Source organism: Crinia signifera, chromosome 9 (assembly GCF_055691185.1).
Source record: "Crinia signifera chromosome 9, ASM5569118v1, whole genome shotgun sequence".
NCBI lineage: Eukaryota > Metazoa > Chordata > Amphibia > Anura > Myobatrachidae > Crinia > Crinia signifera.
In genome coordinates this window covers 8,647,622-8,660,328 of record NC_139225.1, presented here as the reverse complement: position 1 = coordinate 8,660,328, position 12,707 = coordinate 8,647,622, and the positions used below count along the sequence as shown (strand labels likewise).

The following is a 12,707-nucleotide window of genomic DNA, read 5'->3' as shown; positions in this document are numbered from 1 at the left end:
AATAACGGGATAAACAGACCTATTTAGGTAACATAATAAATGAGCGTCTTCATTAATTAATAACTGTTATAAGACAAATAAAGTGGATAATTGTTCTTATTTTTAAGTGTGTAGAACATATTATTAAAATCCCTTCACATCATAACAGATACATTATACATTATGGATAGGGGGGGGGGGGGGGCGGTCTTGTGTTATGTCACAATACTTTAGTATGAATGACTGTTTATGTGAAGTTTGACCTTGATGAGTTTCTGCCACAAAGCAATCATTAGCCAAAATGGCTCAATACAAGAATATATATATATATATATATATATATATATATATATATATATATATATATATATGAGTGGGTCATATCAGTGGAAATTATTAGGATTAGACAGGACACATACAAATAATGTGAATAAATAGTTCTAGAGTGAATGTTCTCCTATCCTTAGTAAATGTGCTAACTGTGAACTTGCTCTACATTTCCAGGAGATTTTCAGTCCAGAGATGTGCCAGATGCCATTTGGGGATCTCTGCTTCTGAGATGGTAATGAGGGCCAGGGACTTAGTTTACCACCTCAACTGCTTCACCTGTAACACATGCAACAAAATGTTGACCACTGGGGACCATTTTGGGATGAAGGACAACTTGGTCTACTGCAGGCTCCACTTTGAGACTTTGATACAGGGAGAATACCAAGTCCATTTCAATCACTCGGATGTGACATCAGGGAAGGGCGCAGGACTGGGGTCGGGGGCTGCTTCCTTGGGGCTGCCTTATTACAACGGTGTGGGGACTGTGCAGAAAGGGAGGCCTAGGAAGAGGAAGAGTCCGGGGCCTGGAGCTGATCTGGCAGCCTACAATGCAGGTAAGCAGCCCGCCATCAAAGCTCATTCATTCCTAATGCGGTGTTTTCTTCTTCATTACACAAAACAGCTTCCATTTATTAAATCTCAACTGATAATAATAGTCTGGCTGGGTATAATTATGCATCAAGTGCCGGCAAGCTGGTAATTGCAGCAGGCAGGATCTCAGCAGTTTTTTTTTCACTTCAGGTATAAATGCTGTGAATTGTAATCAGGTAGATGAAGACAGAGGCTTTCATGATGGGTCTGATATCATTGCTCAGAATCATGGCAGGGAATTAATCGCGGTGTCATATGTGTGTGTGTGTGTGTGTGTGTGTGTGTGTATATATATATATATATATGATATATTAGATATATATAGATATCTATGTAGATATCTATATAGGTATATATATATATATATATACACATATACACACACACACACACACACACACACACACACACACACACATATATATATATATATACATATATATTTTGTTCTAACTGATTTCACGCTATAAAATGATATTCATTCATGTTGTTGTTTAGTTTAAACGATCCCATCTCCTGCGCTGGGGGTGGGGTGGGAAGGGGGGGGGGGGGGTGGGGGGGTGGGTGGGCAGGCAGTAGTCTACCCTCGGCAGGGAAGGGGTTAAACAGGTGTGCCAGGTGACAGCTCTGAGTGGAGTGTTTGTTAATCCAATGTGATATGCACAAAGCTCATATCAGCGAGAAGTCCCGCTTCTGCATCAGGTTACAAGGCAGCACAGGAGCGGTCCATAAATAACAGAAATAGGCTGTGATTGCGGCTTTCCTGACAGTATTTGTTTTAATAATTACCATCAGTAACACAATTCTAGTGTCTGCTTTATAGATCACCTCATAAAGGGGAAAGCAGCTTATTTGGGGGGGGGGGGGGGGGGGGGGGGGGTGGGGGGGGGTCTGGAGTGCTGCTCTGTAATTCCTAACAGCCCTTTGTAAAGGATCCTGTGCTTAATAATTCTATAATTCCATGCGCCGGTTGATACATATGAAATTACATTTTATTTACACATATATGTACGGGAACAATGTGTGTTCTGCAATAAGGTGTGAGATCAATCTGAGAACGATTGAGCATTTACATTTCTGAAGATAGAACGGCGGCAATCTTTTATCTGCCTCAAAGAGTTAACGGGTATTTTTCAGAAACTCACGCAGATGTATTCATCTCATTTGGAAAATCCGTCTGCGCAAACCGCCATGTACATGAGGGCTTAGAACTTATATTTCTATGGTTATGTGTTATTATATTTGACGATTAGCGATTCCTGCAGGCTGTGAAAATGACTGTTGGGGTTGAGAATTGAATATGTGGAAAAAAAGAAAAGAAAAACCAAATAAAATTATTAATTGGTTTTATTACACAATTTCTGCAAATTTTTGTAAATATAGATGTCACCAATATTTTAATTCAGTGTCGTTCCACTGCAAATCTTATTCAAAGAAATGTTAAATATGTGTGTGTATATATATATATATATATATATATATATATATATATATATATATATATAAGGAGGGTGTGTGTGTATATACAGTATATATGTATACTGTGTATGTATATATATATATCTATATATATCTGTATGTATGCATATGGGGGGGGGGGAGGTGTTTGATATAGTTTGTTCAACAAAGACCTGCCATCATTGGCGATATATAATATATGATGAGTGCCTTAGGTGACAGGATTCGACACAGGAGCTGGCACAGTTTTGAGTACATACTAGAGATTTTTTGGAAGCCGTTCCGCACAATGTTACCTTCCACTGCGTCCAGCACTGAGCAAGCAGCCTCTCACTGTCATCATTACTCAGCGAATGTGCGTCATTACTTGGTTCAGGGCGCCGTTTATATCAGGTGTGTTCAAGAATTGTATTTCTGGTCCAATTGGCACCAAAAGGGTTAAAGATTTAACTATTTAAAAAAAAAAAAAATCCCAGCACACAACTAACCCTATTAATCCTGTTTAGTTCTCTGTTCATTGTTAAGACGGAAAAATAGTTCCCATTGTGCCCCAGTAACTGTGCAGGGTCTACAAGATTTAGCTGGGGCACTTTGGATGTGGATGGATCTTGACAAGCAGAAAATAGCTTGGAAGGGAACTGGGACTTCAAAAAGACTCTCTCTCTCTCTCTCTCTCTCTCTCTCTCTCTCTCTCTCTCTCTCTCTCTCTCCCTCTCCCTCTCCCTCTCTCCCTCTCCCTCTCATAATAGTTCCCCCCTCACTTGTAGGACAGGAGCTTGTTGGTCTTTTCTAGGTCAGTAAATCAATGCCCATGGTACAGTTCCACACAGAAGCACCTGTACAGTATACATAGGCTGCATCCCTGTATACTTCTAGCACCTCCCCTAAATGGAATATTTCCTTTATTTTCTTAAATGTGGTCCCTAAAGTGTCCCTGGGCCATAAAGGGTGTGTAACACTTGGCAGGGACCCTCTCTGAGCAGGAATGTGGATGTATAGTTGGAAACAAGTGACTTAATATTAATACAACCCCTTCCCTCTTCCTCCTCAGTCACCATCATACGAATACACCAATTAATGAGGTGATTGCGACTATTCTGAGTGTTATATATATTTAATAATGCGCACGTGAGGGGTGTTTCCGGATTTCCCCTTGGTAAGAACGGCTACAATGTCAAAGTGCAAAATAATATATAATTAACTCATATATTATGTATCAAGAGTGCAACGTAAAAGTACTGGATCTCCAATGAAGTGCAGTGTTATGTTGGGATTTTTGGGGTGTATATATATATATATATATATATATATATATATATATATATATATATATATATATATATATATATATAGTATTTAACAGGCGGTTAGACCATTGAGTAATGGTTTCTGCTGTTTACTTAGGAATTATCGATTAAGAATAGGACGATTTGTCTCCTCTGGAGTTTAGACTTTGGGGTGAATGCTGGAGCTGAATGCCTATATGAGGACTTAATTCCCAGGGACATAAAGACACTATGGCAGACGGTTTTTGTGAGTGGACTCTGTATTGTGGGGTGGGTTTAGCTGGGACTATTGTGAGCTGCCCTTTTCTTACAGACAATGGTGGGTTTAATGTAATAGGAAATGAGGTACTGAGTAGTTAATGGGAACTATTTGCAAAACCAATACAGGCTGGCGTTTGCCCATAAACGTATCTTACTAATGCCCACTAGATCCTGGCGACCCTTCCTCATGGTGTTACCAAAGGGCATTGTGCCCACTTGCCTACCAAGGCGGTATGTTTCCCACAGCAGATGGGTACATTGATGATTTTAGCAAAGGCCTTATCAATATGGACAGGAAATGTAGGATGTAGATAAAGATTCATTATTAAATGTATACAGGAGTTTTAACACTACTTTACTATCGCCAGCGTTATCATGCGATACATTGTTGTTTTTGATAAATCGCATCAAAACTTTAGAACGTTTTATTATACTTTGCTAAATTCAGTTTATCTGAAGTTCTTTCATTCTGATCCCTTATAATATGTTGTAATATATTTACTAATATTAAAATTAGACTCTCTCTTTTCTGTAGTGAAATTCTATCTATCTATCTATCTATCTATCTATCTATCTATCTATCTATCTATCTATCTATCTATCTATCTATCTATCTATCTATCTATCTATTGTAGTAAACTATCTATCTATCTATCTATCTATCTATCTATCTATCTATCTATCTATCTATCTATCTATCTATCTATCTATCTATCTATCTATCTATTTATCTTATTTTTGTACAAAAAAAAATCTAAACCTAGAAAGACTATCTATTGGGAATTAAAAACCTGCTGTATGTTTTTCTTTTTTAATCCAAATTCCCACTGAAAATCTATAATTACAACAGGATTATTACCATCGGAAATCTGATACTCTGTAATTATTCTCTTAATCTCATAGGGACTATAATTATAAACGTAGAGAAAAATATATAGTCGTAGTGAATATTGTGGAAACACAAGCAATCGTTAGGAAAGCACAAAGTCGCAAATCCAAAGTGGGAAAACACAATAGAACAAACAACTGTTCTCCAAATATCGGTTCCACTATATTTATAATTAGCTGTTAAATAGTCATTTTAATTCAAGATTTGTCCCTTATATTAAATAATGTCAGATATATCTGTAAATGGCACAAAAGTGTAGGATATGTTTCTTTATTGCATTGTTTACCCTGTTTTGTTCTTTCACTATATTTGGCTTTGCAGAAATTAGTGGCACCTTTCAAATAAGATAATAATAATATTAATAATAATAATACTAATAATAATACTAATTATAGTTGCTAGATATTGCCTTTAAAAAAATGCATTGTGAATCCCTTAGTAAACTAGTAATAGTTTTTAACAGGTATTTAAGTCTACTGAAACGATTAGAGTTGCACAAAGTTAAAAAGATAACACTTTATAATTATTAACCTACTTATTTATACATTTATAAATTAACAAATGTGTTTAAATCAAACGATCATGCTTCTGTTGTTTAAAGAAAACCAAAGGGACAATTCTATAAATGCTTCTCTGGTAAAGCTTGTCTGGAGGACTAGAATTGCAGCTCTCTGGCTCCCCCTAGAGAGGATATTGAGAATGTACAATTGGTATTTTAATTTCAATGTCCACGGGGTTGATTGACTAGACTTTAGTTATTTATGAACAGTTTCTTATATAGAGCACAATATTCCAACAGAGAATACTTGAACATTCACATCAGCCATTGGAGCTTACAATCTATATGTCCTACCACGCGTATATGCACACACAGACATTCTAGGGTTAGTTTTGTTGGGAGCCGATTAACCTACCAGCATACGTTTGGATGATGGGAGGAAACCGGAGTACCCGGAGGAAACCCACGCAAGCATAAGGACTCCTCACAGTTAGGGCCATGGTGGGAATTGAACCCATGACCACAGTGCTGTGTGGCAGTAATGCTAACCACTACACATCCGTCCAATTTTTTAATGCACATTGAAACCTTCAGAGATAGTGCAGTTAGTATAAACATTGTACAATAAGTGACATATCTATAAAACAAACATTGTTCATGTGGATAATGAAGAACTTAAAATACTATAATACTACATAAATGGCTTAGATTTATTGAGATATTTGATCTGAACAAACAGGGCTGTTGTAATTAACATCACACATGCATATATCTAACAGGCCTGTATATATATACAAACATTTATCTAGGTCTATATGTGTTGGGTAATGTTGTAATACAGGTGTTGGTTTTGTAATGGAAAACTCATTCCATACAGCTAGAGTTCACTGTGTCTCTTGTGCGGTGACTTTTGCTCAGTATTTACTGAGTAACATTATTTACTGAAGCCAAACATCATATTTATGTACGTGTCTCCAAAATGAATCAAAAGTTAGGTACACACTTGTGCGACGGGCGTTCATTAGGACATGGGAACGAATGCCCGTCAGCCCAGTTTGTCGTTAGGCACTGGAATGACATTAATAATTGATGGAACAAACATGTTCCGTTCTTCATTAGCATACTACAGAACGCTACTGACTACGTAAGAATTTGATGTGAAAAACCCTGATGATGTCACTAGTAATCGTGTGCACCCGCATATCGGGCATCCACACTGGCCGATATTCACTACGGTGAGCGATATGTCTTCTCACGGCTACCAATAGAAATTTGTCTAAGGTCCGCCTTCGTTACATCTTCCTACCAATTCAGAAAGGATGAGAAGGACGTAGGTTGTGCATAGAAACTTTATCAGTAGCTGATTTTAGATGTTTTAGACCAGTGATGGCCATGCTAAAACTGATGCAGGGCATGCTGGGATGTGTAGTTCAACAACAGCTGGAGTGCCAAGGTGAACCATCACTGTTTTAGACCAACCATTGGGCCCTGGGGTAGTATACTCAGGGGCAGTACTAAGCTTTGAAGAGTAATAAAGTGCACAGAGTTACAATACCATCTAATCAGCTGCTATATGTCATTTTTCAAACACATCCTGTAACTGGCAGTTAGGACCTGATTGGTTGTTATTTTATCTCTCTTTACTATATCACTCTAACAAACTTAGTACATCTCACCTACACTAAACAATTATTGGTAAATCACTCAATATCTGCTATGTTGGTTGGGTAACGGTATAGTGGGCACCTAGCTCAACACCTGAGAGTGATTCCCAAAATTCTTAAGTTTAATTATGATTCCTTAATGTACAATTTACCAGCTAAGAATGTTACTTCTGTACCGCCAACACAACCTGTCAATCATCCTTACACCCACAAGTTTGACCAATTACCTGTCAGGAAAGGGTTTACACTACAATTAATGCCATGCAATGTTACATGTAATGAATTAGCATTTTCTCTTGGGTATTCTTCCACTCGTACTCTGGCTTGGGATCTGACAACAGTTATGTGATATTTGTTAATCTGAGTGATGGGAGTTTGGTAAGAAAAAGTTAATTTATTGTAGTCTAGGCCGGCTTATGAAAATCAGCCCCCTGAAATAGGCGTTGCTTGTGACGTTTGAATTTTAAGTTGTGTCACGTTTATAGGAAGTATTTAGTAGGACAAATAAGGAAACATTGCCTTATGATATGTCCCTATATAGCATATTTTGCTCTCCGTACCACTCCCCTTTTTCCTGCAGGGCCAGTCTGATAATATGTTGCTATCATGTGACCACCATTGCTTCATTAACATAAAGTGCCAGTTGCACACAGTTGCAAGGTTAAGTTCAGAGAAGGAAGGCTGGCAAGGGGAATAATGCCACACATGGACAAGTTGACAATGCTATGCCCACATGTACCCCATTAGTTACCTATCCCCGCTGCTTTCAGTATCTTAATGTAGAGGGAAACTCACCATTTTGCATTGGGTAAATATGGTCATGATGGAACGTATGCAGTAGCAATTATTAATTCATATTTAGATTTCCTTTATAGATTTCAAATTGATGTCCTGGCTCCGTGTAAACTGTTGTATTCAATTACTCCCATAATCCATCACTTTAGATACAAAATAAGAGATATTTTTATCCATCCAGACAACTCGCCAAAGTAGAAATGTATCCAATCTTGTAGAGAGATAAAGTACCAACAAACAGCTTGTGTCATTTTTTAAGGCACACCATTAAAAAGCTGCATGAAGCTGATTGGCTGGTAATTCTCGCTCTTCCCTTTAGCTCTCTCCAAGTATTTATAAATCTACCCCTAACTCTTTTCAAAAATATTTATAAAAGTTTTTCTATTTTTCAGTTTGGCCGACTTGTGCTAACTTTCATTGGCGCGATAGCTCAGGAGAAAATGTGAAAATATAGGTTTCTTTACAGGTGAAAATATAGGTTTCTTTACAGGTGAAAATATAGGTTTCTTGTTATATAACAACGTGTTGGGCACAGTAACAAACACAGACAATCCTGCTAATCAATAATAGTAAATCATGCCCTATGATTCTATACAACTGGAATTGTAAAGCTGGGTACACACCAGACAATATTTTTTTCAATGATGTGGCCAATTCCGATGAATCAGGACTTTGAAATCGTTTAGTGTATACCCAATATCGAGTCTTTAGATTAATAGCGCATGCAGCTCGATCTGGTGATATCAAAGACGTTTTTTAGAACATTGCGCATTGTGTACGCACTTTCTACATTTATACATGATATATCATTAACGACTAAACGATGTAATGATGCACCATATATAGCTAGGTCATTTGTAAGATTGCACAGTGTGTATCAACTATATTGTTTGCGTGGGATTTTAAAAATAAATTGAAAACATTGCATCATATGCATGTTGTCTGATGTGTACACTCAAATATTGTAATTCTGCTTTCACGTTCTGGAGAATGCTTAAATCGTTTCCATTGTCCTTTCCTGTCCAGTTATTGTCTTTTATCCATTTTTAGTAGAAAAATCTGCATATACGTTGGCCAAGCTTTTTTTTTTTTTTTTTTCAATAGTTTTTATTGAGTTTTTTGCAAGCTTTAATTATTCATTGTTACACTAATCATTGTATAAGAAAGACAATAAAATAAGAATTATCATACTGGTAAAATATTAAAAGTAATAATCTATAATTATAAAACAATTAATAAATTATCTATCTATCTATCTATCTATCTATCTATCTATCTATCTATCTATCTATCTATCTATCTATCTATCTAATAGATAGTGATATAGTGTATTCAACACACCTACTCATTTAATGCAAACACAATTTTAGATTTACCATTTTTAATAGACAATAGACATTTACCATTTTTATAGTGAAAATATACAATATTTTTTTTGATGACTATAATCGTTACAATATCCAAATAGCTTTGACAAAAATTACAAAATGACAACAAATAAATGTTAAAACAAACAAAACGTCAAACCATTTTGTTATTCCCTAAAGCTTATCTTAGATAACTTTACAAACCAACATGTTGATCTTAAGAACAAGTTTAAAAGTAACTTTAGCCATTAAGTAATAATACCCCAGCTACAGAATGCCAGTAATCCACGTTCCAACAGCAGAAACATTTCCGCATCAACATCTCCAGTGAAATCGTCTCAAGGTCACTGCAAGGAATCCAGCTATTTTTCCCCCCCTCAGCTCACATAATATTAATATTATACACAAATACTTCTATACATTATGCATGACCTTATCAGAGGCTATTTAATGAGTTAATTATATCTGTTCCCACAGTGGCAGACATAATGCAGTATCATTGCTGGCAAGCTGTCATTCCTACGCTATGGCTTGTAATTAACTCTGAAACGTTTGATGGAGGTTTAATGGCTTGGCATGTCAATTGAGTGACTCGGCAAGTTTTCAGTCTGTAAACTTCCTTTTGTGTTTTCCTATTTAATTCTTAATGTGAACATCATGTGATTTTTTTTGGTGTTTTAACTTCGCCTGTCTTCCTATAGAAATGAGGTATTTGGAAAAAATGTGAGCTTTTTAAGTTAAATGGCGAAGGTGTTACATACCATCTACACCCAATAAACATTTTTTTTTGTAGCACACTTTTAGGCGCACATTTCCTCCCCTTACAATTAAAGTCAATTCACTCAGCCCACAGCTATCAATTCCCCCAACTATTGTGACATGAAAGACACAGATCTAGGGGTTAATATTTGTATTTGGGTAATGACAGATAGTTCATTAATTGCCCCCATCTGAATGCTGCAAACCTTAATATTAACTTATCATCTCTCTCTCTCTCTCTCTCTCTCTCTCTCTATATATATATATATATATATATATATGTATGTATGTATGTATGTATGTATGTATGCGCTATATAAGAAACTGTTAATAATATATATATATATATAGAGAGATATCTTTAGCTATATCTGTCTATCTATCTATCTATCTATCTATCTATCTATCTATCTATCTATCTATCTATCTATCTATCTCTCTCTCTCTCTCTCTCTCTCTCTCTCTCTCTCTCTATCTATCTATCTATCTATCTTTGTGTGTGTGTTTATACACTGTATATATGAGTCACAAGTGCTTATCGGTTACTTTGATTCTAACAACCATGATATATGTGTGTAATTGGGAAAATACATTACAAAACCCTCTGGGGCAGAGATTGTAATAACTGAAAAATATTCTCTGTAAATAGCATGTAAATATAAATGACCAATACAGAAATATTATATATATATATATATATACATACACACACACACACACACACACACACACACACACACACACACACAAATACACAGTACAGTGCTCATGTGTATAAATACACGTTAAATGTAACCAAACTATGAACTTTTGGTTTTACATAAAACTCTAGGAAGTCCTCTATTGAAAAGTACTTACCGTATTTTATTTCATACACTCCGGTTTTACTTGCGTGTTTAGATTTGATTGGTTTTACATGTGTTTAGTGACTCCTCCTTTGCTCCATAAAACTAACCCATGCATCACTCTCCTACACAAGTGAAATAATCTTATCAAAACAAAGACACAGCTGCATAAATATATTTATAAACCTATATTTCATGGGAAATTAAACAAATATATATATATATATATATATATATATATATATATATATATATATATATACACCTACAAATGAATATTTTTACAATGTGCAGATAAATGGAATAGCAATAAGTGTTTCCTAGCTGTTCCCTTCTGTTATAGCCTACCAACTTGTTATACAAGAGGTTGCAAGTTTTCCAATGCAATACCTCCAGCTATTTCTACATTCACAAACTGACGTGGGTGCTGTATATGCAATAGCCAACCACATACAGGGTTATTTCTGATTTTACAGCAAGTTTGTCACAGGAATTCTAGTTGTTCCTCAAAGACATTTGCCTATTGCAACACTCCACCAGAACAGACACTCGGACAAAAGGGATAAATTGGGTCTTCTGTACATTGTGCTTCATTGTAATATAAGTGCCGGGATAATGCTTTCTGTAGATTCATTCCCAACATAAAATCCAAATAGGGAGAAAAAAAATAAACTCCTTAAGGCAGTGGTTCCCAAACTGTGTGCCTAGGCACCCTGGGGTGCTCATGACACTTGCAGGGGTGCCTTGCGTTGGTGGACCTAGATCAATTCATATTATTTATGGTCAATGTACCAGGCAAATCCAGTGCTTGTTGCTGCCAATCATAATATATGTGGACAAACAGAAGCAAATTCTGTCCCTCACCAGATAACTGTGACATATAACCACAATGCACTTAATTTAATATGTTTTTTTTTTCTGAATTTCTCGATATGAAGCATTTGGCCTGAGGCGCCTTGAAATATTTTGATGCTCTAATGTGCCGTGATTCAAAAAAGTTTGGGTACCACTGTCTTAAGGGAAAGAAATGTCCAATAACCCTGTCAATATCATTTATTGGCAGATACAATTGAAAAATAATTTCCTGAGCCAGGTTTAATTTTCAGGGCTGTCTGTCTATGTAGGACAAAACCAATATCAGTTGAAATCTTGTTAAATAAAAAGTCAACATAAATTCAACGGATTGTGCTAGTTACAGCTACATAATTATGACAGGCTCTCAGATTTCAAATGTTTGTAATATTGCACATCCACATTTTCATAGAGTATATAAATATACACACACATAAACACACACACACACAAACACACATGTGATCACACATAAAAGCAAACTCTAAAATGTATTAATTTTTCCTATAGATTGTAAGCTTGCGAGCAGGGCCCTCCTTCCTCTATGTCAATTTGTTTCTACCCAGTTTCTTTAATCACTGTTGTTCCCAATTGTAAAGCGCAACGGAATCTGCTGCGCTATATAAGAAACTGTAAATAAATAATAATTAAATATGTTGCAGCAAATTCAGTTGTGCTTTACAACTGGACACACAGATAAAACAAAACTGAATCATAACAAACAGCAATAAAGGTCGGAAGGCCCTGCTCGCAAGCTTACAATTTATTAGTAACGATGATGTGCCAAATAGGTTACACAGCATCTTAAAGAAACAAGTAAAAATTCAGAAAACAGAAAAGTTACTGTACAAAACATTGCAGAACGCAGAATACAAGCCACAGGAACATTGCAGTCATAATACCAACTGGAGAAATGCCAGCTGTTGAACCAGAGTGGGGGAGGAGGGGGGGGGCAGAGAGAGAGACAGAGACAGAGAGAGTAAGCTTGCTCAAACTTATCAGTAGAATATGGGCCAGATGTACTAAGCTTGAAAAGTGATAAAAATGGAGAGTGATAAACCACCAGCTCTTAACTATCATGTTACAGGCTGTGTTTGAAAAATGAAGCTGATTGGCTGGTGGTTTATCACTC

At 36.2% G+C, this 12,707-nt stretch overlaps 1 protein-coding gene across 3 annotated transcripts in view; it reads left to right on the top strand.

Annotated features, from left to right (window-relative positions):
• The window catches only part of LHX2 (LIM homeobox 2), a 50,278-nt gene that overhangs the window by 14,979 nt on the left and 22,592 nt on the right, over nucleotides 1–12,707 (top strand). For all 3 annotated transcript variants that reach the window (XM_083161008.1, XM_083161009.1, XM_083161007.1), the window contains exon 3: nucleotides 484–863. In XM_083161008.1, the coding sequence (XP_083017134.1) occupies nucleotides 484–863 (380 nt within the window). The remainder of the gene's footprint in view (nucleotides 1–483; nucleotides 864–12,707) is intronic.